This window comes from Pseudogymnoascus verrucosus (assembly GCF_001662655.1).
Source record: "Pseudogymnoascus verrucosus strain UAMH 10579 unplaced genomic scaffold scaffold_7, whole genome shotgun sequence".
NCBI classification, from domain to species: domain Eukaryota; kingdom Fungi; phylum Ascomycota; class Leotiomycetes; order Thelebolales; family Thelebolaceae; genus Pseudogymnoascus; species Pseudogymnoascus verrucosus.
The window spans coordinates 474,229-495,655 of NW_017263658.1; the positions used below are offsets into that span (position 1 = coordinate 474,229).

At 50.7% G+C, this 21,427-nt stretch overlaps 11 protein-coding genes across 11 annotated transcripts; 7 read left to right on the forward strand and 4 right to left on the reverse strand.

Annotated features, from left to right (window-relative positions):
* Nucleotides 1–852: 852 nt before the first annotated feature.
* On the reverse strand, nucleotides 853–1,482 carry VE01_02926 (uncharacterized protein; the record flags this gene model as incomplete). The annotated part of the gene is made up of 1 exon (XM_018272430.1): nucleotides 853–1,482. The coding sequence occupies one exon, from the start codon at nucleotides 1,480–1,482 to the stop codon at nucleotides 853–855; it is 630 nt and encodes a 209-aa protein (XP_018133193.1).
* Nucleotides 1,483–2,137: 655 nt separating this feature from the next.
* VE01_02927 (uncharacterized protein) lies at nucleotides 2,138–3,596 on the reverse strand. The gene is made up of 2 exons (XM_059463490.1): nucleotides 2,940–3,596; nucleotides 2,138–2,888 (listed from the first exon to the last, which is right to left on the reverse strand). Exon 2 carries the CDS (start codon nucleotides 2,619–2,621, stop codon nucleotides 2,295–2,297), a length of 327 nt encoding a protein of 108 aa, XP_059319947.1. The 5' UTR covers nucleotides 2,622–2,888; nucleotides 2,940–3,596; the 3' UTR covers nucleotides 2,138–2,294.
* A 604-nt stretch (nucleotides 3,597–4,200) lies between these two features.
* Nucleotides 4,201–6,026, forward strand: VE01_02928 (uncharacterized protein). The gene is made up of 4 exons (XM_018272432.2): nucleotides 4,201–4,456; nucleotides 4,514–4,671; nucleotides 4,730–5,123; nucleotides 5,182–6,026. The coding sequence occupies exons 1-4, from the start codon at nucleotides 4,361–4,363 to the stop codon at nucleotides 5,818–5,820; spliced, it is 1,287 nt and encodes a 428-aa protein (XP_018133195.2). The 5' UTR covers nucleotides 4,201–4,360; the 3' UTR covers nucleotides 5,821–6,026.
* Nucleotides 6,027–6,175: 149 nt separating this feature from the next.
* Nucleotides 6,176–9,040, forward strand: VE01_02929 (uncharacterized protein). Its single transcript, XM_018272433.2, has one exon. It carries the CDS (start codon nucleotides 6,368–6,370, stop codon nucleotides 7,934–7,936), a length of 1,569 nt encoding a protein of 522 aa, XP_018133196.1. The 5' UTR covers nucleotides 6,176–6,367; the 3' UTR covers nucleotides 7,937–9,040.
* Nucleotides 7,910–9,996, reverse strand: VE01_02930 (uncharacterized protein). Its single transcript, XM_018272434.2, has 9 exons — nucleotides 9,529–9,996; nucleotides 9,306–9,332; nucleotides 9,131–9,242; nucleotides 8,932–9,075; nucleotides 8,835–8,878; nucleotides 8,750–8,787; nucleotides 8,557–8,697; nucleotides 8,078–8,497; nucleotides 7,910–8,023 (listed from the first exon to the last, which is right to left on the reverse strand). Exons 1-9 carry the CDS (start codon nucleotides 9,586–9,588, stop codon nucleotides 7,987–7,989), a joined length of 1,023 nt encoding a protein of 340 aa, XP_018133317.1. The 5' UTR covers nucleotides 9,589–9,996; the 3' UTR covers nucleotides 7,910–7,986.
* A 112-nt stretch (nucleotides 9,997–10,108) lies between these two features.
* VE01_02931 (uncharacterized protein) lies at nucleotides 10,109–12,017 on the forward strand. The gene is made up of 2 exons (XM_018272435.2): nucleotides 10,109–11,423; nucleotides 11,476–12,017. Exons 1-2 carry the CDS (start codon nucleotides 10,550–10,552, stop codon nucleotides 11,799–11,801), a joined length of 1,200 nt encoding a protein of 399 aa, XP_018133316.1. The 5' UTR covers nucleotides 10,109–10,549; the 3' UTR covers nucleotides 11,802–12,017.
* Nucleotides 12,018–12,696: 679 nt separating this feature from the next.
* Nucleotides 12,697–14,483, forward strand: VE01_02932 (uncharacterized protein). Its single transcript, XM_018272436.2, has 3 exons — nucleotides 12,697–13,310; nucleotides 13,358–14,227; nucleotides 14,305–14,483. Exons 1-3 carry the CDS (start codon nucleotides 12,936–12,938, stop codon nucleotides 14,383–14,385), a joined length of 1,326 nt encoding a protein of 441 aa, XP_018133315.1. The 5' UTR covers nucleotides 12,697–12,935; the 3' UTR covers nucleotides 14,386–14,483.
* Nucleotides 14,484–15,090: 607 nt separating this feature from the next.
* Nucleotides 15,091–15,860, forward strand: VE01_02933 (uncharacterized protein). Its single transcript, XM_018272437.2, has one exon. The coding sequence runs from the start codon at nucleotides 15,204–15,206 to the stop codon at nucleotides 15,720–15,722; it is 519 nt and encodes a 172-aa protein (XP_018133314.1). The 5' UTR covers nucleotides 15,091–15,203; the 3' UTR covers nucleotides 15,723–15,860.
* Nucleotides 15,861–16,113: 253 nt separating this feature from the next.
* Nucleotides 16,114–17,285, forward strand: VE01_02934 (uncharacterized protein). Its single transcript, XM_018272438.2, has one exon. It carries the CDS (start codon nucleotides 16,293–16,295, stop codon nucleotides 17,160–17,162), a length of 870 nt encoding a protein of 289 aa, XP_018133313.1. The 5' UTR covers nucleotides 16,114–16,292; the 3' UTR covers nucleotides 17,163–17,285.
* Nucleotides 17,286–17,298: 13 nt separating this feature from the next.
* On the reverse strand, nucleotides 17,299–21,340 carry VE01_02936 (uncharacterized protein). Its single transcript, XM_018272440.2, has 2 exons — nucleotides 18,874–21,340; nucleotides 17,299–18,785 (listed from the first exon to the last, which is right to left on the reverse strand). Exons 1-2 carry the CDS (start codon nucleotides 21,070–21,072, stop codon nucleotides 18,558–18,560), a joined length of 2,427 nt encoding a protein of 808 aa, XP_018133311.1. The 5' UTR covers nucleotides 21,073–21,340; the 3' UTR covers nucleotides 17,299–18,557.
* Nucleotides 17,494–18,934, forward strand: VE01_02935 (uncharacterized protein). The gene has a single exon (XM_018272439.2). It carries the CDS (start codon nucleotides 17,612–17,614, stop codon nucleotides 18,464–18,466), a length of 855 nt encoding a protein of 284 aa, XP_018133312.1. The 5' UTR covers nucleotides 17,494–17,611; the 3' UTR covers nucleotides 18,467–18,934.
* Nucleotides 21,341–21,427: the final 87 nt, after the last annotated feature.

Genomic DNA, 21,427 nt, shown 5'->3' on the forward strand with positions numbered 1-21,427 from the left:
TAACAGGCTGTATAAGAAGTTTGTAGGAATGGACGCCATAGGGGACACCGCCGACCACGCCGCCGCGGAAGCCATCGACCGCATGGCATCACCACCGACCTTCTCACCGCTTTGCTCTTGTCACCGCTCCTGTATTTTTCTCGACTCATAACTGTCAACAGACATGGGACACCTACTCTTGCAAAGATGTATTGTACGCCTCATCCACAGAGCTGTGTAGCATACCAACAATTCTTCCATCTAGATCGATGACACATGAGCCTGAATCACCCTTATACGAGAAACGATGTAGTCCTGGTATGTTTACTGCGCGAAATTCTGTTGTAGGGTCTTGAAAACAGTAGTAGCCCAGATCTGATCTCATGTAGCGTGGGCATGGGGGGTGATATGAGGCATGGGTGAGAGAGAAGTGAAAAGCAAGTAAGAGAATAAATAATAATTTGAAATCTACGCATTGTACAATACAATCCCACCGAGTTTACTTGAAGCTGGGATATATTACCACGCCAGTGAGACACCTCGACAAGAACAGCAGACATATCACGATGAACGGAAGCAAATTTCAATGAACAACCTAGTCTTTGTCATTGATTTGAAGTAAAACGATCTCAGGGCAGCGCCTCAGGTCAGACAGTATCTGCGAATTGCAATCCAGACTCATCTCCCTATTCTCCTCGAGCCTTGACCTGTTAATGCTTCTGTGTCATTTCATATACTCTTAATGCTCCTTCTCCATTCCATCACTTTTTCGTCGTTTCCAGTTGCTTGTCTCGGTAGTCGGGGTTTCGGAGGGATCGATACCGTGAGCCATAAAGCAATCTCCTAATCATCCGACTGCTTATTAGCCATATGTCACAACTCCACAGGTAGTTTTCCGTTTTTAGCATCCCAATACATCGTGACTACGTTTTCAACCCTCTCGCCAATGAAGCGGACCTCGTCACCAATGATGCGGTCAAACATTCTGAGATCCATGCCACATTCGTCTCTGAGGCGCTTGAAGAATTGGTCGGTATCTTGCTGAAGCTTGTTCATGTCCCGCTCAAGTTTATCCGAGGCGTCCCTGAGGTTTTTAGAGTTATGGTTAAGCGCGTTAATAGCACTAAAATGTTTAGTAGTGATTTGCTTGAGATCGCTAATGGATTGCTTGTGTTTGGGGATGGCTTGTTCAAGACGCTCCGGTAATGGCTGACTCTGGCCTGCGTCTTGCTGATGTTGGTCAAGATATTGCTTGAGCGCCTTATCGTTTCGATCAATTTGGCTAGCGAGTTCACTACGCGCGTCAAGGTCTTTGTTAACCTTGTTTCTCTCACGTCGGACGTGCTGACATTCACTCTCTACATTCCTAGCGACCTTCTCAAGGTGAATAGCTTCTTGCATGAGTCTGACGAACTCTTGGCGGAGTTGGATGTCCTTGATGGTATCGAACGGGGAGTTGTTGTCACCACTTGGTCCCGCAGTGTTTCCGGCAGGTTCTGACATCGCGAAGTTTGATCGTCGGTTGAAGCTACACAGAGTCTGTCAGGACAATTGCATCACAAGATAGGAGTTTGTCAATTACCTGAATCCTAGGATCTGAGTTCAATGAAACCTTGATACCGACTCTGACGTGGGGATTGTCGAGTAGAACGCTATAATGATATAGCGTCAGTTAAAAAGTGTCTGGAGGTTTGTGTGACGAGGTTGAGGTGGAATACTTGCCTGAATTGAGGTTTGGTTGAGGTGATTGACTTCGAAACTGCAAGTAGCGGAGCCCGGGGAGCTTGGCAAAGAGTGTTAGAAGGTGCGTATTGGAGGATCGGGAGGTTATTTACCTGTGTTTAGATCTCTCGTGATAGCAATGGATTGTAGTAGCAATGGATTATGGTAGCAATGGATTATGGTAGCAATGGATTATGGTGACGAGGTGTGAGGATGGGTGTTGTGGTGTCGAGGGTTGGAGGCGTTAAGGGTTGAAGATTGGAGATGCTGTGAGAAGTGAGAAGTAGAAGGTGCGAGTGGTTGCTTCTATGTAGCATATAGCTTACTATTTTGGCAGGTTGGAGTCGGGAAAGGTTGGGCATACTGGTACGAACTTCAGCTGGAATGAACTGCGCGTTGATCGGAAGTGGATTTCAATATACAACCCAAAAATCAATCATAAGTAAAAGTGAAACTTCCTACATATAGAACCTCATAGATCAAATACATCTGCCCCTTTCAAACCATTTACCCACAATTTTCCATGCGCCCTGCCCAGTTAACCCCCCGACCGCCATCATTTCACCACTCCATCTTCATCAAACAAGCCCTGCCTATTCGCCCTTTAGCACCATAACATCATCCAAATAACCAGAATACTCATCAAACAACTCAATCAACTCCAACATCGGCCCCTTACTCTTCTCCTCCTCATGCTCCCTAATCCTCTTCCTCAGGACTTCCCCCACAATCTGCCCATCCCCCCCCAGCCCTGCCACATCTACAAACTCCACCCCGCCAAGAAATTCCTCAACTTCCCCCTCCAACTTCCCAGCATCCCGACTAAACCCCGCCGTACCCTTCTCCAACTCCGCAGCAGCTTGTTCAGCAATTCGTTTAACTTCTATAGAAGCTTGTTCAAGCTGACTATTAGCGATCATAAATCGCTGAGTAGCTTCCCGCACTTCGCTGGAGGCTTAGTTGAGAGACTCGGCGGCTGTAAGGGCGTCGGCGTTGTGTTTTATGTGGTGGGCGGAGGCTTTGAGGGAGGTGTCGGCGAGGTTGAAGGAGTTGGAGGCTTGTTTGGCGTTTGGTGGTGGTGAGGGTGAGGTGGGAGGCTGATTAGCGGAGTTGGTCGCTGGAGTGTTTGAGGTGGGATATGGTGAGGAGAAGTTGGCTTGGTTCTGTTGTAGGTTCTGTTGTGGGTTCTGTGGTGGGTTCAGTAGTTGATGTCATTGTCATGTATCGGGAGGTAATACTTGGATATAGACTTCAGCGAGTTGCGAGGATGAGATTTGAAGGTTGGTGTTGGGTTCTCATGGTGTTGTTATAAGGTATGTGGCCGTGGGAAAGTGAGAGTAACCTTGCACATAAATAAGCACGTCAAGAACGTGGGATATCTAGAACTGCAGGACAGGCCTTCAACGCCACAGCACACAATATGCAGATCTGCCAGGAAGGTAATACTCAGTGCTCAAACGAAAGTAGATAATTGCGTGAGATATGCGCATCGAATTTGAGCCAGAGATGTCGATAGTAGCGTTGATGTTCATATGAGGTGCATTTCAGGCACCACTCCTCTCGCTCACGTGCAATGCAATGCAATGCGACTCCCATGCAATCAATATCTACTATATAAACCACACTCTCTCCTAATTACTGCACATACTGAACGAATATCTCATAGTACTAACACAGGCAATTCACCAAGATGCCATACTCGTGCACAATTCCATCACAAGAGTGAGTTATACAACCCTTTGTGCATAATTAAAAATCTCACCACAGCACCATAAAATTATGCCTTGCCCCGTAAGACAACACAGCCAAACACAGCCAAACAAATACGGGTCGTGTCAACCTTACGAGCCGCTCCGACACTGCTTCGCCATACCACTACCACGTCGTTAACCGTGACACAACCGCAGCAAGCCTCGGGTGGACGACACTGTCACGCCGGCAGTGGAGTGGGCTTGTATGAGGGCTGCGCCGCATTTTAACGAGCTCCATATTTTTGCAGCATTTCTGCATCCTTCACGCGAGAAACACAGCATAATACTTGGTTAGGCGAAATGAGGGGGCTGCTTGGCAGCTTGAGATCGACGAGGCTGAAGCTGTCAGTGTTCAATCAGGAGACAGGGAAATAGGGAAATATAGGTGCGGTGGACCAAAATAGTATAAATAGCAGCTCAGCCTCGCTTGGCACCAGTGATGGGTAGCGATGGTGCCTGATGGGGACTAGGGGCACCTGTCTAGTTGCTGTCTAGTTGCTGTCTAGCATGTGTCTAATTGCCACTAGCCCCCATTTACCTATGTCTAACCCCATCTGTACCTATCTGAGCCCTCTTAAATCCCATCCAGACCCCATTTTGCCCCACTCAGACCCCTGTCAGCCCTCCGTCGCCCATCAATCTGTCAAATAAGCTCGGTGTGTTAGCTGGCCGACGGTCCACACCTATTCCTACTGACACCCCCCCTGAGCCTCCTTCAGTTCAAGGCAACTAAAATGACTAGGAAGGCCTTCCATGTCCTTAAATCTTTCCGCGTCCCGTCCTCTTCCTTCAACGCGATCAAAAAGTAAATTCCGACAAAACATCTTCAACCACGGAATCGTCGTCGACATCAACAAGCAGACGCCAAACGCCCACTAATAATATCATAATATCGCGTCGCAGCAGCAATGGCTCCAAGAAGAGGAGGAGGATACAGTAGTGGGGGTGGTTCAACTTGCGCTCACTGTCTTGATACCTTCACTATGACTGGATATGGCTGGCAGGTAAGGAGACAGAAGCTGAAGCCTATCGTTTCCAGAGTTTGCTAACAAATGAATCAGAACCCGACCACTACGGCGTTGTTTGCCATGTATATCATACTTTTGATCATCCTCATCGTGTGCATGTTTCTCACGAGGCGCTTTAAATGGATCCGCGAGAGGGGAACCGACAAGCTGCGAAACAGAGGATACTTCATCGCTACGTTGTTCATGTTTTTGTAAGAGATGCACCATTCTAACGCTCCTTGAATTCAACCGACTGACTTTCCAACCTAGCGACATCCTCTTGGCGGTTATCTTCATGGCCATGGGTGAATCTTTCGTCGAGGTAACTTACCTGATCTACATTGGCTACCTCATCCAGGGATTTTTCTCCCGAGTTGCCAATGTCTTGATCGTGGCAATCATCGCTCGCACCATCACTGAAGACGTTGGCACGGTATCTCAAAAGATTGCCAGCTACGCCGTCGGATTACTGTGGACAATTACCACAATCAGCTTTGGCTTCTTGATCGCCGTCTACGCCGAGGTCATGTCTATGGGATATGTCGAAAGGATCGCGTCTGATGGCCAGCTGTATACGTTAATTCTCGAGGCGTCATATATGTTCGCGCTCGCCCTCTTCCTCACCGCGCTCGCCATTTTCGCCGTATTGAAGAGGAGTTCCAAGGTATGCTCTAACCCCCCCCTCACACAAGAAAAGAACCCCCATTCTAACACCACGCCAGGGAACACTCCTGATGCTCACCATCGTCATGCCCGCCCTCTGCCTCATGACCCTCCTCGAACTCGTCAAACAAGCCGTCTACAACTTCTCCAGCGACCCCTACGTGAGACGAAGCTACACCCTCTCCTATGCCAGTTCCTTCATCGCCGTCTTCGCACTCATGGCCATCTTCCTCACCGTCGCACTCATCGGCGGCCTGCGCCAACGCCACTCCGACGCCAGCGGCCTCACCCAGGAGCAGAAACTCGCCCAACCCGGCCCCCACTACGTCGCAGTCGGTCCCTACACTGCTCCCGCTCCCTACAACCCCCACGGAACCCAACTGGCCGACGGCCAATATGAGCCGCAGACCCAGTACGGCGCTCCCGTTCAACAGGGACAGCAACAACCATTCCAGTACGTGCCGCCGAATTACGGGCAGCAGCAGCAGCAGTACGCGCAATACCCTGTTCCGGGCCAGTTTGGGCAGCAGCAGCATGCCGAGATGTCGAACACACCTGCGATGGGATCTGCTAGCGTAACAACGGCTGCGTCGCCGGTGCAGTACGCGGCGCCGGTTGCGGTGTCGCCGGCACCGTATGGGTCGTCGGTGTCGCCGCCGCCGCAGCATGATCCGTATCAACACAAGACGTATCAGTGAGGGGTGAAAGGGGAGAATAGTATGAGAGAGGAGAGAGAGATTGATTGTAGAGAGAGCATTTAGGTGTTATACCCGGTTTTTGGCGCGATGGATGGGGGTGTGTTTTTGGCCTACCTGATAACATAACGAGAGGGGGTGATAATGAGATTGGTACTATATTAATGTATATAGAATTACTTTTTAAGTGAATTATGATTTATTTACGTATGTGACGAGACATGCAACTCAGTGAGCCATATTTCGAATGGTGTCAAGTCATAAATAACCGGTAGGATGGTTGAGCCCTTGGTCCCTGTTACTTGGCACATGTGACGGCGTTACAGTGCATTTTCACAGTGCACAATATGCGAAGCACCACCACCAGAAATGAACGTTTGTTTCAACGTCAGCTGGGCCTGATTTTACTCCCACAGACACCCATAAATCCCTTTGCAACAACCAATGTAACCTAAAGTTTCGCTTACTTAGCCAGCATCTCTCAGACTGGTATTGTCTCTAACAGTCACCACCCTGCCTATCCTCTTCCCCACTCCCATCACATCACCAAATGGCACTCCCATTCCTCCCCGAAGAACTCCTCGAACGAATATGCTCCTACCTCTGCCCCCACTGCCAAACCCCCCACGACATCCCGAACACCGACTCGCCATGCGTCCAGACCAGCAAAGCCACCCTAGCCCGCCTCTGCCTCGTCTCAAAGCGGCTCCTCGCCATCGCCCAGCCAATCCTCTACCACTACTACGCAACCGGGAACATTATCGGCCCCCTCAACCCCAAGGTGTCCTCCTACCCCACCGCAGACGACAAGCTCCCCTCCTTTCTGCGCACTATAATCCACCGCCCCATTCTCGCGACACATATCCGCACCCTCCAGCTTCAGGAAACTCAAAGTCCTAATCTCCCTGCCTTTGCGCCCGAGCTCCTCCCACTGTTTAACAGCACCAGCGAAGCCCATGGCATTAGGGCGCCCATAGCTGCGCAATGGGTCATCGATCCCACACTGCCGCGCCCAAAAGACGCAATCGAGAAAAAGACACGCATAGCCATCCACCTCTGGCTCCGCGAACTCGCCATCATTCTTACCCCCCGCACCTCTCATCTGATATTCGGCCACAGCCCCTTCCTCCCGCGCACCCACATAGAGCCCTCATCCCGACTCCTCCCAGCTCTCACGTCCCTCTCGTTCCGCAACGGCGTGAATGGGTATAACCTAGCCATGATGCTGCCGCTGCTGCGGATGGCGCCGAACCTGACATCGCTGCACGCGACCGACATCTTCGGTTACTACGGCGAAGGGCTAGGGGTTAGTGCGCCTCTGTCGCTGCCGGGGGTGCGGAGGTTGGTGGTGGAGGGGATGAGGATGGATGGTTTTTGCGAGATGGTGGGGTGGTGTGGGGGGTTGAGGGATGTGGAGTATCATTACCACCGCAATTTTTATGGGCCGGAGATATTAGGGGCTTTGGCGCCGCTTAGGGGGGTTTTGAGGAGGTTTTGCGTGATGTTCATATCGGGGAGGTTGGCGTCTTATAGTGATGTTAGTGCACCCTACGAGTACTTGATGCCGAAGAGCCAGCCTGAGACTATACAATCGCTACAGGAGTTTTGCCAGCTGGAGGAGTTGGTGATCGACCAGTGGGCGTTTAATTACTATGGTAATGGCCACGGAGGTTCGAAGAGACTCGTTACGCTACTACCTTCGTCGATTCAAACTGTGCATTTCAGATATATCCATAGAAGCATGCAAGCCGAACTACAACAGCTCGCGCTGGCGGTACCGAACAAGTTCCCCAAGCTACGGCGCTTGAAGATCGGCATAGCGGATAACTGCAAGCCGGAGTGGAGACATGAACTAGAGAAGATGCGCTCCGTGGAGGCGGACTTTGCGGATGTGGGCGTGCAGGTGGAATGGGGCGTGGATGGGGGCTATCCGTGTCCTGGGTCGGCAATGCCGCGACACACGGTGTTCCCAGAGTCGGAACTTGTTGTCCGTCGTTCTGCTGACTCCGCGTCGTTCATCGAGATGGAAAACACAACTACTCAACGTGGAAGGCGCAGAGTGATACCGAGGATACGTGAGAGAATTTCATCTTTCCGCTCTACCTATCTATCTGGCTGAAGTACTCCTATCTAATCCCTGCCCTTTATATAGAGTTAAACCATAGCTACCTATCCCGAGAGCGGCTTGCGTCCATGGACAATGTAACTGCCACTATTAGCACTCCCCCCTATAACCAAGAAAAAGCACGGAGAAACTCACTAAGGCCAATATGCGTGGATACTACGATCCCGAATCTCCTTCCTCACCCCCACCAAAAACACCGAAACCTCCTCCGGCGTCCACCCCAACGCCTTCTGGAACACCCTCATCGTCATCCCCTCCAAATTACTCAACAAGTTCTCCATCTCCCACGCTCCAAGTACCTTCATCCTCGGATCCTTGGGCCACGTGTTACACGGCAACTTCACCACCTTGACCGTCACATCCTCAAACCCTCGCTCCTCGAACCACCCCTTCCAGCGCAGCGGATCGTCGATCGGCGTCCCGAATATCTTGGCCGATTTGTTCAGGTTGTCGGCGAATTTCTGGAAGCTGCCGTCCACGGGGAGCGTGTTGTCGTCGGAGCCGATGCAGGCTGTTACGGCTTGGAACTCGACGTATCCGCCTGGTTTCACATGACTGTTGGGGTTAGTTATTGGGATCGGGAGTTATGAGGGAGGGAGAAAAGGGGGACTGACGTGTAGCACTGGTCGATTAGCTTGGGAAAGTCGCGGCAGGCGAGGAGGAGGTCGCGGCAGAAGATGAAATCGAAGCTGTTCTCTTTCCACATCCACGGACGCTCCATGTCGTCTAGCTCGAAGCGGCAGTTCGGGGGGACCCTGAGGTTTGTTAGGCTCCTGTTGAGATTCGGATGAGGGACATTAGAAATACCAATCTGGCTGTGTAGGTGCAATGTCCACTCCGATGACCTGTAGAAGTAAGGAAGGTGCCACGTTCTAGAGGCAAGGAAACGAACCTCAGCTGATGGATATTCATCGGCCACGTCTATGCACCAGATTCCTGAATCGAGTGAGATTAGGACGGGTCGTACGCACATGTTGAGCCCCCCTTACCTGTGCCGCACCCGAGATCCAAGATCTTCTGAGGATTGCTTCCGATCGGGGCGAGGAAGCGCTTCTTCTCAAGCAATGCGTAGTACTTTGCGTGGCACATATCGATGCGGTCCAGCTCTGCCTCGTCCATGGGGAGGCCATATTCTGCCACTGCGTGAGACCTTGTACTTGGAGAAAGGGTGTCTCGGAGAAGGCATACCTTCTTTCCCGTAGACGGCGTAGGTCCTGCCGCCCTCCCCTATCTCGCCTCGGAGGATGGATGAGGTGATGGAGGTGTACGAACTACCGCCTACGCTTGCCACATCATTCGCCTGTAGGATCCCGTGTCAGTTTTCGTAGTCCACGTGTTAGGCATGGTGCAGCATGGCGCCTACCTCGTCTTCAAAGTCATCATATGCTGTCTGTGAGAAATGTCAGTATCACCGTGCCATTAACCTCCCTCCACTCCATCCCAGGCACTGCTGTGACCAGCATGTAGGGCAACATTTCCAAATAAGAAGCGCGAGTTCAATGCTACACCACATCTCGTACAACAAGAGAAACGGGGTTGTGCGAAAGTGAGTCTTGGCACCCCGCTCCCCGAGCACGCCTCCTTACCTCGTCGGCCTGAATATGATCTTCCTCCACTAAAGTCGGCGCCACGTTAGTTTCGCTCATGGTAGGCAAAACTAAAAAAAATCGGAAAAGAAAAGCGTGATTTTTAGCACCGGGTGCGATGTCAGATGGAGAGGTGGCGTACGGGGAAAGAAGTAGTTGAGGAGAGCAAAATCAGCTTAAGGCAGGGTGGCGGTGGGGGTAGCGTCCACCACCCTTGCCAGATGTTGGCCGCTGGGGACTCGCGAATTGGGGGTCTTGAGAGCTCACGGGCCGACGCGCAACAGTGGACTTTCCGCCCCTCTAGCTTCGTTCGCCCTGCGCGAAATGCAATACGCAGCCAAGCTGGACTGTTGAACCACTATCGAGTGTGGTAATATAATGGTTGCGGTGGCGCTCACTGGCCCAACCGTGGGTAGGACCCTGGGCGGGACCCTGGCTGGCGGGGGCGTGTTAGGGGTTCATGCGTTGGGGACGCAGGGATGCGGGTGGCCTGACACGCGGGATGATGGGGGCGGCGTCGTGGCGTGGAGGCTAATGGAACGGCGGGTCCCTTCCGGTTCGCTGGCCTCGAAAGAGATATGCTGGATTCCTCAGGCGACGTCGCGACGGCGTGGAAGGCAGGCAACGGAATAGGCATAAAGGATGCGCTGCCCATGCGGTAACCTGGCAAGGGCGAGGCGGGCAAGTGCTTCGTGCTGGCGCTTCTAACATCGATTTGTCAAAGCGATTCGGTCGCACATGGGCACGTCTTCTTACCGGAGTCTTGCCGGAGTTTCTTGTGCTGATGGTGGGGGGTAGCAGGGAGCTGGAGGGGTGACAAAAGAGGGGCATCTGGAGTATGCTTCTAAAGCAGACAACCGCGCCTCCCACAGCCCACTCTCCTTCCTGTTCCTAAATAGCCTGCTTAAAGCCGGATATTCGCCACATCAGCAAAAGCAAGTGCCGCCTCATCCATCTCCACCCCCAAAACACTGTGTCGGTAATCCAACAAAGACCCTGCCCTCATAAAAACCCGCTGTCAATGTCGTCCACCGACGTCAGTGCCGCCATTGCGGCGACCGAGAAGCTCCTCGAATCTCTCAAGGCCTATGATGGGTCTTCCAGCGCGCATATCACGCTTCTGAACCAGACGGACCAGGTGCGCGCTGAGCTTGAGCAGCCATACGATGTCGTTACCCGGATGTTTGAGAACCTCACGGTGTGTGGATCTCTGAACATGCTCCTCCGTATTGGTGCGATGCACAAGCTCCCGAGCGACGGAACTTCGATCAATGCGGCGGATCTCGCGGCGGCGGTCAATGTCGATGTCACGGCTATCCACCGCGCGATGCGTGTCATTCTCGTGCAGGGCATTGCCACCGAGACGGCATCGAATGAGTATACGCATAACCAACTGTCGCTGGCACTGCTTCCAGAGGGAGCGGGCGCATTCTTCCTTCTGTGCATGGATCTGAGCAAGGCGATGGGAATGCTACCGGAATACTTCAAGACGCACGCGCCGGAGGACTTGTACGATCTCAAGAAATCGCCGTGTGCGTTTTCGGTGGGCAAGGAGGGGCGCTCGTACTACGAGGTTCTGAATGACGATGTGGAGCAGCGCAATATGTGGAATGCAGCGATGCAGATGTCTGAGAAGAATATGCCCGTGCGCGGCATGTTCCCATTCGAGTCGTTGAAGGAGCAGGTTGAGAAGGAGCCCGAGAGGGCGTTCGTCGTTGATATTGGTGGTGGGAGAGGTCAAGCCTTGTTGGCTATCCAGGAGGACTGCCCTGGTGGGTTTGGGGGGAAGATGATCCTCCAGGATCTACCCATTGTCATTGACTCGCTGAAGCCGGAAGAGATCCCTAATATCGAAGCAACTGTCCACGATTTATTCACCCCACAGCCAGTCAAAAGTAAGTCCTATCTTTATCCCTGAGTGTCACGTCTGTACTAACTTAAATTCAGATGCACACGTTTACTTCTACCGCCGTCTGCTCCACGACTTTTACAACCCTGTCTGCGTCGAGATCCTCAAGCAGACCGTTTCTGCCATGGGCCCCGACTCGCGCCTCATCGTATGCGATATGTTGGTGCCCAGCCGCGTGACAGTCGGAGTCCCGATGCAGCTTTACTGGCTTGACATGAGTCTCATGCTCATCAGCGGAAAGGAGAAGACAATCGAGGAGTTCCATGAGATCTTCGACGCCGTCGGTCTCGAGCTCGTGAAGGTCTATCCGTCGAACGTGGGGGAGACAGTTATGCTGGAGACGCGCCTGAAGAGGACGGAGTAGAGTGGTGGTAAATGAAGGATACTTATCAGCACGACTTCTCATTATTTTTAACTTCATCGCTGGCTGGCAGGCACAGTACAGTAGCGATATGGGAGGCCGCCTCGTCGAATTCGTCTGCGTTGATTTTTCTGAAATTTAACTTGATTTAAAATTAGAACTGTCATACACGCACGCCCATCACGTTATGGACACAATATAAATATCTATTATAAGGACATATGATGTAGCCATATTTTGAGGTGTTCTCATGTGTTGTATATTCCGAATCGCGCCACCTGGACCCTGTGGGGCATTTGGCGGGGTCCCGAATGACGTCGGCTGCAGGTGAAACATCAATCCACTGTGCATGCTGCAACCACATCACAAATCCCAACGCAAGGGATGAGATGGAGGCGTGTAACACCGCATAATGTACCCTATGAAGCGTTGAGATGTGCCATAATGCGGACTGGTATATACCAACCAACACGTATTGTCAGTACAATTCGCTATTGGACGGTACACTCAAAGCCGTTGGGTGTACCTGACCTGTGAAGCGATAGGGACATCCACTGACACACCTCACTTCACAATAATCTCCGAGACTGGCGACGAGTCGACAGGGGATCACGTGAAATAAAAAACGATGCAAGCCTTTGGATGTTGGGGGGCGTGATGGAGGCTTTATCACGATGGAGCGTCACCGGCGCTGTTGAACCCTATCGTCGTGGCATCTCCCCACGAAAGCGATCGACAGGCGGCCAGTATGCCACGGATGATGTGGCTGGACCTTCCCGCATGGAGGTACCAAGTCATGGTTGTTTGCTATGCCGGTTGGACCCTCGCTCTTGCCATGGCAAAGCTTGTTTGTACCAACTGTGGCCGCGGCAGGTACTATCGGTGAATCAAGGGGGAAATCTTCGCTCGATGGGCAGGAGCGGCACTGCCTCTTTAATCCACAACATCGCCGGCATGGTGATATAAGTAAGTTAATTAGCTCTCAAACGTCTCTGTCTCTCTATCTCTCTCTCAAATCACATCACTTATCTTATATTTCCTATCCTGTATCTACTATCACTCGAGAAAAGAACTGTATTCATTACCACTCCTACATACCATTCCATATTTGAACTACCATCATTTCTATTCTCCAACATGTCTACCCAAGGCTTCTTCAAGATCAAAGTCGTCCCCAACAGCAACTATCAGCACTCTGGCCTCAAGTCCTACGTTTATCTCCTTCAGAAATGGGGCTTTCAGCCCACGCTCCCTGGCCCGTATGTCCACATCGACAAGGTTGTTCGACAAGGATTCGGTTTTGGCTTCTTGAAGAAGGTTATTGGGAAGACACGCACTGATAGTGCCCTGGCCAAAAAGGAGGGACCAGAGGAAGCTGCGGCGAAGGCAGAGACCCGCGAAGTCCCTACGCAGGATATACAGTATGATTCAATATATCTCTCTGAGGTTTATATTGGCACGCCTCCCCAAAGGCTGTTGCTCGATTTCGACACTGGTTCTGCTGATACTTGGGTAAGCTGTTCGGCCAGCAATATAAATTTTATGCTTATTCTGGCTAGGTCTGGTCCACCGAACTTCCCTCCAATATCCAGAAAGCCGCTGGCCACTCCATCTTTAACCCCAAGAAATCTTCCACATTCAAGCCCATGAAGAACTCGACTTGGCAAATCTCATATGGCGATAGCTCCTCTGCATCTGGAATTGTCGGCATCGATAACGTGACGATGGGGGGTCTGACTGTAAATAACCAAGCTGTTCAACTCGCGAATAAAATGTCGAGTGAGTTTGTCAAGGTGACCGGCGACGGCCTTCTCGGTCTTGCGTGGGGCCACATCAACACCGTCACTCCAAAGCAAGTTGCTACGCCTGTCGCGAACATGATTGCGCAGGCCAACATCCCAAAGTCTGCCGAGCTCTTCACGGCATATCTCGGCAGCTGGCGCGATGCAGATGACGAAGATAAGGGTGAAAGCTTCTACACCTTCGGGTACATTGACGAAAAAAACGTCAAGAAGTCTGGGGAGGAGATCTACTGGACTCCCGTTGATAATTCGCAGGGCTTCTGGATGTTCGACTCTCCCTCCGCGACTGTGAACGGTAGGGTTGTCCAGAGGAAGGGTAACACGGCCATTGCTGACACTGGTACTACGCTTGCCCTGGTCTCTGATGAAACTTGCAGAGCCATCTATGACGCTATCCCCGGCGCATCCTATGACTACTTTAACCAGGGCTATGTGTACCCCGCTAACACAACGGAGGATCAACTTCCTACCGTCACCCTCGCCGTTGGTGGCAAGCAGTTTACGATCCAAAAAGAGGATCTCGGCTTTGCTGATGCCGGGAATGGGATGATATATGGCGGAATTCAGTCTCGGGGGACGATGCCGTTTGATATTCTCGGGGATACGTTCCTAAAGGGGATGTATGCTGTAAGTTTGCCCACATTAACTGTCTTGTTGCTGTTCAGGGGTATCTGGGTGTGGAATGACTGCTAACGGAAAAGCAGATCTTTGACCAGGGGAACAAGCGCTTTGGGGCCGTGAAGAGGATTGATACTACAACGAACTTGGCAGCCCCAATATTCTAAATGAGTTGAGTTGGGTATGATGATGCGATGACTTTTGACGGGAAATTGAAATGGCTACCAGGTGGATCCTCGTCAGGTTAGGCTTTTGTATCAATGAGAATGTAACATGATTGGATTTATATACTGCTCACATTGGTGAACGTGAGACCTATGGATTCTCTATATCCAGCTGCGCTATAAAAACTAGCTTTAGGAAACTCCACATCAGACAAAGCCATTAATAAACACATCGTATACACTGGAGTTTCGCCGCGTTTCCCTCAGATGGGTCGCGCAACCATGAGAGACGAAAGAGTGAAGAAGGTTTGGCTGTAGAGTATGTATGAAGCGGGTAAGAAAGGCACAATGGTGAGAGAAGGAGAGTGGTGAGAAGAGGAAGGTGACAAGAACAAGACCGAGGTGAGAATAGAACGGCGGTGGGAAACATAGACCAGAACGGGGTCAAGGTGACAAGCGTAGTATTGATTTGAATCAAAACAGGGCTTATATAATTCCGAGGCATTGGGAGGGGTTTCCGATCCTGCCTTGATATCATCAGTTCCACCTCTAGCCGACATGAAGTCGGCCAGCGAAGTCTCAGTTTGGTGCCGTGGGTAAATGCGATATAGGCAGATGCAGTTAGTGACATAGAAAAAGTAGTTGGCAGTGGCTGAGAGAAACGACGTGCAACATTGGCTACACGCCCCACATGACTTCAGGCAGACACAACTCCCAACGACAAACCTCACCATCAAATCCTCACCGAAGCCAGCCCAAAAATCCAAAATCTCCATCCACGATTAAATTCCCATCATACATCACCACATCTACTGCCAAAAATGACGCCGTCACCTACCCCACACCCAACCGCCTCCGCCTGGAAAATCATCCCCCACTTCCCGTCCCGTTCCATCCCCGCCACGATCGCCTTCTACACCTCCATCCTTGGCTTTAGTCTAGGAGGCACATACGTCCACGATGACCACCCCCTCGCAGGGGCGGGGGAGCCGACGTTTGCGTCGCTGTTTGCGGGGGACAAGGCCGCGGCAAATATTTATTTCTTCTTGACGGTGGATGGGCAGGATCGGGGGATGAAGATGGCAGAGGGGAGGGTGATGATTGCGTTGAAGGAGGGGGAGGTGGATGTGTTATATGAGAAGTTGAAGAGGCTCGAGGAGGGGAGGGCGAGGGGGTCTGGGGAGAAGGAAGTGGGGGACTGGGGGATCGTGGATGAGATTGGGGATAGGCCTTGGGGGTATAGGGATTTTTCGGTTAAGGATGGGGATGGAAATATGCTGAGCTTCTTCTGTTTTCTGGAGGATGGGGAGGAGGAGGAAAAGACGGTGGCGGATGCGTAAGCTCGTATTCATAGTTTGATTCTTCGAAATGAACTACGCTTACAGCTGAAGTACTTGTGCGGCTTTGCGGCTCAAGAGTCTTTCATATCACAATAGGAACAACGTTGAGCAACCAATGAAAGTCCTGGATTTTATTTGTAGACTGTATAATCACTAGCATCCTGCTCGTTGGTACGTATGAGCCCTACGAACACCTTCACTTGAGAAATGTGACCAGTAGCATGACTACTGGTCACATTTCTCAAGTGAAGGTCCTAATCTCCGCTTTCTATAAATAAAATGGGCCGGTCGGGAATGTGGATAAGAAGAGGAAGGGAAGAGTGGGATAAGCGGATAGCTAAAAATTGTAAGCGTGTTCTTAGTGGATAGCTAATTATGATATTCCGGGAAACTACAACTGGAGTGGTCGAAGGAATACGGAGGATTCGCAGGATTCACGGGATTTGCGTCACCCTTGCCGCCATCTAGATATCATAAAAGCTTGGCCACAGCCTCTTACACATATTTCCATGCCATCAATCGAACTTCTGCCAGCTTTCAAGAAAGTAATTGGCCTCTGCAACTGTCAAGATGGTTCTCCTAAGTCTCTCCCTACTGTCCGCTGGGTTGGCCTTCGCCAATGCCGCCTCTCTCACCCAGGTAACTGATTTTGGGTACAATCCCACGAACGCGGAAATGTACATCTACGTACCAGATAAACTCCCTGCAAATCCTGCCGTCATTCTCGGTGTGCACTATTGTGGCGGCACAGGGCCCGAATTCTATAACGACACAAGATGGGCAAGCATCGCCGATACGAAGGCGTTCATCGTTGTCTATCCCAACACCCCTAACCTTAAAGACCACTGTTGGGATGTAGCATCCAAGCAAACTCTCACCCACGATGGTGGTGGTGACTCTCAGTCCATCGCAAACATGGTGAAGTACACCATTGCCAAGTACAACGCCGACAAGTCCAAGGTCTTTATGACCGGCAGATCATCAGGGTCAATGATGACCAACGTGATGGCAGCCACATATCCCGATCTCTTCGTCGCTGGTTCTGCATACGCCGGTGTCTCCGCAGGATGCGCCGCAGGTCCAGAGGTGGACTACTGGAACGCCGACTGTGCTCAAGGAAAGATCATTAAGACCGGAGCTGAGTGGGCTGCCATTGCCAGGGACATGTATCCCGGCTACACCGGAGCGTATCCAAGAATGCAATTTTGGCATGGGACTGTCGACGGTATCCTCAACTACCAGAACTTACATGAAGAGGTAAAGCAGTGGACGTCAGTCTGGGGCGTTGCGGATGTGCAGCCGGTGACATCGACTGATTCGCCCGAGGCTGGATATACGAGGATGAACTATGGTGATAAAGTAGAGAGCGTCAGTGCTGATAATATTAACCATGATATACCGGTCCATGAGGAGGAGTCGCTGAAGTGGTTCGGGATCTGAGCTGGGGGTATCTGTGTTTCTTAAAAGTCTGGAGAGGGCCTCGATAAATGGGAAATGATACCTGCAAATTAATGACAATCCAAAATATCTCCATAGATCAATTTACGAGCAATTAAGTTATCAAGTGTATCAAAATGCCGTTTGTGTGATCTACGCTTCCGTTATTTTATGTACAGTGACAATAAACACCCATCGCAGCGATCTGATCCAGGGGTCGTCATGGCTGATGATGCTAAGCGATAACGGGAACTAATCGCTAGTGTCAATCATCAACTAAAACTAAATCGAAGCCGAGGCAGACCGAAGATATCCCCACCCTTCAAAATGTCAGTCTTTTGACGGCAGGAGCACGTGTCAGGCAGTATTGGATCCCAAGGGCAAGGTTGGAGAACAGCTTCTTTCAAACTTTTCAAACATATTATACCTTATTATACCTCCTTGCAACCATCATGTCGTTTACTATCTCGCACTCAATCCCGGTTCTTCCTCCGTCTGCGGCCGTGTATCTCCTCTTGGTTGCGCTCCCTGTGCTGGTGATCTCCGAAACCACATCCTCCCTCGCTGGCCATGCAGTTTTCAAGATCGTATGTTCCACAGCATTTGCTAGTGGACCACTCTTATTAAAAGAATGGTCGCCTTACGACACTCTCATAATATATGGACTCGTTCTATCTTTCATCGGCGACATATGCTTAATTCCCTCTGGGAATGAATACTACGACTCCAGCCCCAAATCGGTGGAGGCTTCCAAGGCCGCCAGGAAAGGCAACCAATCGCGTGATGCACCAAAAGAAGTAGAAATATCTACTTCATTCAAGCTGGGCATCCTTGCATTCGCAGGCGCGCATATAGCGTATATCCTTGCCTTCCTTCGTAACGCCGACGAAGTTTCTCAGTCGACGCTAGTAATCACATTCGTGGCATCAATGGCGGCCGGGAAATGGCTCGGCGCCATCTATCCAGGGCCGACATCCACGAAATCGGGCAACGTTCTCAACCTGTCCATTGCTGGCGAAATGCGGCCCCTGGTTTCCGTGTATGCAACTATCATCAGCTCGATGCTGGCAGTGGCGGCCGCTACTACCGCCCCAGCCTCCTCCAACTGGCCGCGCCAAAGGCTTCTAGGAGCCATCATGTTTGTGCTCAGCGATCTCTTCGTTGCGGCAGACGCATTTGGGGATTCGGGCGTAGCAAGGGGCATCAAGAAGGCGACTATCAGACGGAATTCCGTCATAAAGATTGCTGTGGGATGGGGTCTTTATTTTTGGGCACAGATGATTTTGGCTGGGACGCTTTACGTATAAGTCAAGAGGCTTCCACAGCACTTCTGAGAGCTTTGTTATCTTTCTTCATTTGATCGCAATATGCTATGAAGCCAGAACACTAGGGTTGACGTTATACCATCGAGTCAGTGGTGGCCCCTGTTACCTTCTCATAGTTATTTTCCGCAGCAGCTCTCATTTGGGCTCGCGGTGCCCTCCTTCCAGTCATAAGCTCAAACTGTGCAAATCCTTGCGCTGGTATGAACTCCAAACCATCGACCATGACCCAAGCCCGCCCTGTCTTCTGGCGAAAGCGTCGTATCTGCCGAACGAGAGGCGTATTCAGTGGTTTATATGCCAACTATCAAATGTACCTGTTAGCATCTAGTTTATTGAATACAAACGAGCTTTGAAGGGGTCTTAAAAGATAAAATATAGGGGGAACGTACCTCAAGTGCCACTCCTCCTGACGGGCTCCCTAGCCACTGTTCTGGAACCTCAAAATCTGCTGGGCTATGGATCTCTACCTCGTGGGCAGGCACACAGGAAACCAAGAAAGTAGGCTGCTGGTATTCGGCTGGCCAAGGCTCGTTTCTTGTTCGTAAAACAGAAACCACTCTTCCATTCGCTGATAAGGCTCCAGCCCAAGAGTTGAAATGATCGGCGACAATTTCTGCATTTTTGAGCGTTCGGTTGTAAATAAATATGTTCCGACATCCCAGCAGAATCATAGCATATATTGAAGCTCGTGCCATTCCTCCTGCACCTATAACAAGACCAGTTGTCTTTGACGGTTGCACGACATTTCTCGGAGTGGCGTTCCGCCGAAGACATGCTAATATCCCTAGAAAATCTGTGTTGTCGGCGAACCAAGCACAAACAGGTCCAGCATGACCCCGTCTGTTGGCTTGATTGAGTAAAAAATCTGCAGACCCATCTGGGAGAGCCCGCAAAGGTGTGATTGTGTTTGAGGCACCTATTGCTTTTGCGTGGCGGCTGTGTGCCACACATCGTGACATAATTTCGACTTTGAAAGGCTGGCTAATCCCAGCACCTCCAAAATGGGGGTCCTGTGATAATGCAGCTAGCTCGTCGAGTGATGAACCGGTGTACCTATAGTACTGTCCTTTCATCCCAAGGTGTGCATAAGCGGTCTCGTGCATCATTGGCGATAGAGAGTAGTTCACATGGCGGCCGAAAGTGACAAATTTCAAGCCATCGAGTACACCCGTTTCATATAAATTCTCCATTGCTTCCTGTGCGGTGATCAAAAAGTTCTCGGGCCGGCTGTCTTTTTGTCTGATAGCAGGGTGAGTAACAGGGCTAAATATTGTGTTTGCAATCACAGAAGCTTTCCCCAAAGGCCCAAGATTGTATGCGATAAGTTTCGGTTGGCGAGTCGAAATTGCGGCAACTCTACTCGCAAAAGCTTGCACGTCCGTATTATCCTCGATCGTAAGCGCCGTTCGTAATAATCGGACTATATGGCAATCAAATTGCTTCGCCCTTTCAAATTTTGAGATCCACATTTGATCCTGCCAACTGACAGCCTTCTTGTCGATGAATTGACCAATAATCTTCGTTTCTCCTCGAACATGCACGATCTCCCTAATAGTGTTATCCTCCAACCACAGCGGAATGACAAGATATTCAACTCCGAGGCGTATGGCATGATAAAGTAGCGATATAATGGCGCTGACATCGTTCGACAAAATTTCATCGATGTGGAAGATAATGGGAATCCCAAGAGTTCTCCTAATCCGAGCAACTTCTTTGCTAACTATGGTCAAAATATTAGGGGTTAACATGTCGACTTTAAGCTCTATAGCATCTCCGCCAGAGTCCAGCTGGGGTAAGTCGATCGCTCCGTTGGTAAGGTCAGATAAACTGAGCGGAATCGCATAGGTGTAAGGTCTGTTTTCAGGCGGCAATGCGTCAACAGAGAACGGACTCTCGTATGCAGATTGCTTTGCACCAAGGCCAGTAATTTTATCAAGAAATCGCGAGAAATCTTGCTTGGCATCCTTTAATGCAAATGAATAATTGGGAATCTGTCGATCCTGGGATATCTCCTCTACATGACACTCACAGTTTGAGTCCTGTAAGTTGTAGTACTCAAAGTTAGAACAAGACTGATGTGATTTGTCAGCCTGCTCCAAACGCGCAGCCTCCGAATCCTTCAAGTTGAGGAGAAGGCGTATTCGCGCTGGGTTGCGGAGTATGTGGATAACAGGATGCGTCTCTGCATAATGTCTCAGCGTGTTTTGGGACTCTCTTGCAAGACTAGACATTCCGCATTCTATGATGCTGCCCGTTTCGTTGTCCTCGAGCATCCTTTGCAGAACTTCCACATTTTGCCGCCCAAACTCTCTGCTGCCATACTTTGAGAGGTAGTCTTTTCTTGATAGGCCAGTAACTTGTTGAAAGTACTGGTCTTCAGTTACCAGTCTTCGTCCAAGATGGGTGGCTCCGATAAATGCGAGTGAGCGTTTGCCAGAGCCTCGCGATCCAACGAGGACGATCGTAGCATTGTAGTCAAAATGGCGAGTAGTTTGGTGGAACTTAAGCGCTTCCTCTAGTGGCAGTGCGTTGTTTGATTTGCTTCCATGCCGCGGCCAACTCGGCTTCTGAGACAGGACAACAGACATACCGACTGTCCGATACAATATTATTAGATCCAAGCAATAATGCTGCCTTCGGCTCTGTCGAGATCTCAGCACGTTCTGACGCTGTGGGGTGAAACATCAAATCGTCGCATTGCGTCGTTGCCAGTGTCTGAGGGCGCCTTCCGCATAAATAGTGGTCTTCCAAACGTCGCCAAATGATCGGTGTCGTTTAGATTAATTGCACTGACTGAATAACATCTTGCCTAATATTTGAACTTCAAGTTTTTCTACTTCCAAAGAAGCATGGTCGTCACAAATCTACGCTGATGCCACCAAGTGATGTTGGATAAACTGGATGATTAGTCATCTCGTTGGTGGTGGGTAATCCATTTGCCGG

What these genes read in the sequence shown, in the direction of transcription:
- VE01_02927 (XM_059463490.1), bottom strand. Translation starts at nt 2,621, where the DNA reads ATGATCGCTAATAGTCAGCTTGAACAAGCTTCTATAGAAGTTAAACGA.
- VE01_02928 (XM_018272432.2), top strand. Translation starts at nt 4,361, where the DNA reads ATGGCTCCAAGAAGAGGAGGAGGATACAGTAGTGGGGGTGGTTCAACT. An exon ending in TGACTGGATATGGCTGGCAG is followed by an intron (nt 4,457 to 4,513) that starts GTAAGGAGACAG and finishes CAAATGAATCAG; the next exon opens with AACCCGACCACTACGGCGTT. An exon ending in GCTACGTTGTTCATGTTTTT is followed by an intron (nt 4,672 to 4,729) that starts GTAAGAGATGCA and finishes TTTCCAACCTAG; the next exon opens with CGACATCCTCTTGGCGGTTA.
- VE01_02929 (XM_018272433.2), top strand. Translation starts at nt 6,368, where the DNA reads ATGGCACTCCCATTCCTCCCCGAAGAACTCCTCGAACGAATATGCTCC.
- VE01_02930 (XM_018272434.2), bottom strand. Translation starts at nt 9,588, where the DNA reads ATGAGCGAAACTAACGTGGCGCCGACTTTAGTGGAGGAAGATCATATT. An exon ending in GGATCTCGGGTGCGGCACAG is followed by an intron (nt 8,879 to 8,931) that starts GTAAGGGGGGCT and finishes CACTCGATTCAG; the next exon opens with GAATCTGGTGCATAGACGTG. An exon ending in ATCCACGCATATTGGCCTTA is followed by an intron (nt 8,024 to 8,077) that starts GTGAGTTTCTCC and finishes TAATAGTGGCAG; the next exon opens with TTACATTGTCCATGGACGCA.
- VE01_02931 (XM_018272435.2), top strand. Translation starts at nt 10,550, where the DNA reads ATGTCGTCCACCGACGTCAGTGCCGCCATTGCGGCGACCGAGAAGCTC. An exon ending in CACCCCACAGCCAGTCAAAA is followed by an intron (nt 11,424 to 11,475) that starts GTAAGTCCTATC and finishes ACTTAAATTCAG; the next exon opens with ATGCACACGTTTACTTCTAC.
- VE01_02932 (XM_018272436.2), top strand. Translation starts at nt 12,936, where the DNA reads ATGTCTACCCAAGGCTTCTTCAAGATCAAAGTCGTCCCCAACAGCAAC. An exon ending in CTGGTTCTGCTGATACTTGG is followed by an intron (nt 13,311 to 13,357) that starts GTAAGCTGTTCG and finishes TATTCTGGCTAG; the next exon opens with GTCTGGTCCACCGAACTTCC. An exon ending in TCCTAAAGGGGATGTATGCT is followed by an intron (nt 14,228 to 14,304) that starts GTAAGTTTGCCC and finishes ACGGAAAAGCAG; the next exon opens with ATCTTTGACCAGGGGAACAA.
- VE01_02933 (XM_018272437.2), top strand. Translation starts at nt 15,204, where the DNA reads ATGACGCCGTCACCTACCCCACACCCAACCGCCTCCGCCTGGAAAATC.
- VE01_02934 (XM_018272438.2), top strand. Translation starts at nt 16,293, where the DNA reads ATGGTTCTCCTAAGTCTCTCCCTACTGTCCGCTGGGTTGGCCTTCGCC.
- VE01_02935 (XM_018272439.2), top strand. Translation starts at nt 17,612, where the DNA reads ATGTCGTTTACTATCTCGCACTCAATCCCGGTTCTTCCTCCGTCTGCG.
- VE01_02936 (XM_018272440.2), bottom strand. Translation starts at nt 21,072, where the DNA reads ATGTCTGTTGTCCTGTCTCAGAAGCCGAGTTGGCCGCGGCATGGAAGC. An exon ending in CAGGAGGAGTGGCACTTGAG is followed by an intron (nt 18,786 to 18,873) that starts GTACGTTCCCCC and finishes TACATTTGATAG; the next exon opens with TTGGCATATAAACCACTGAA.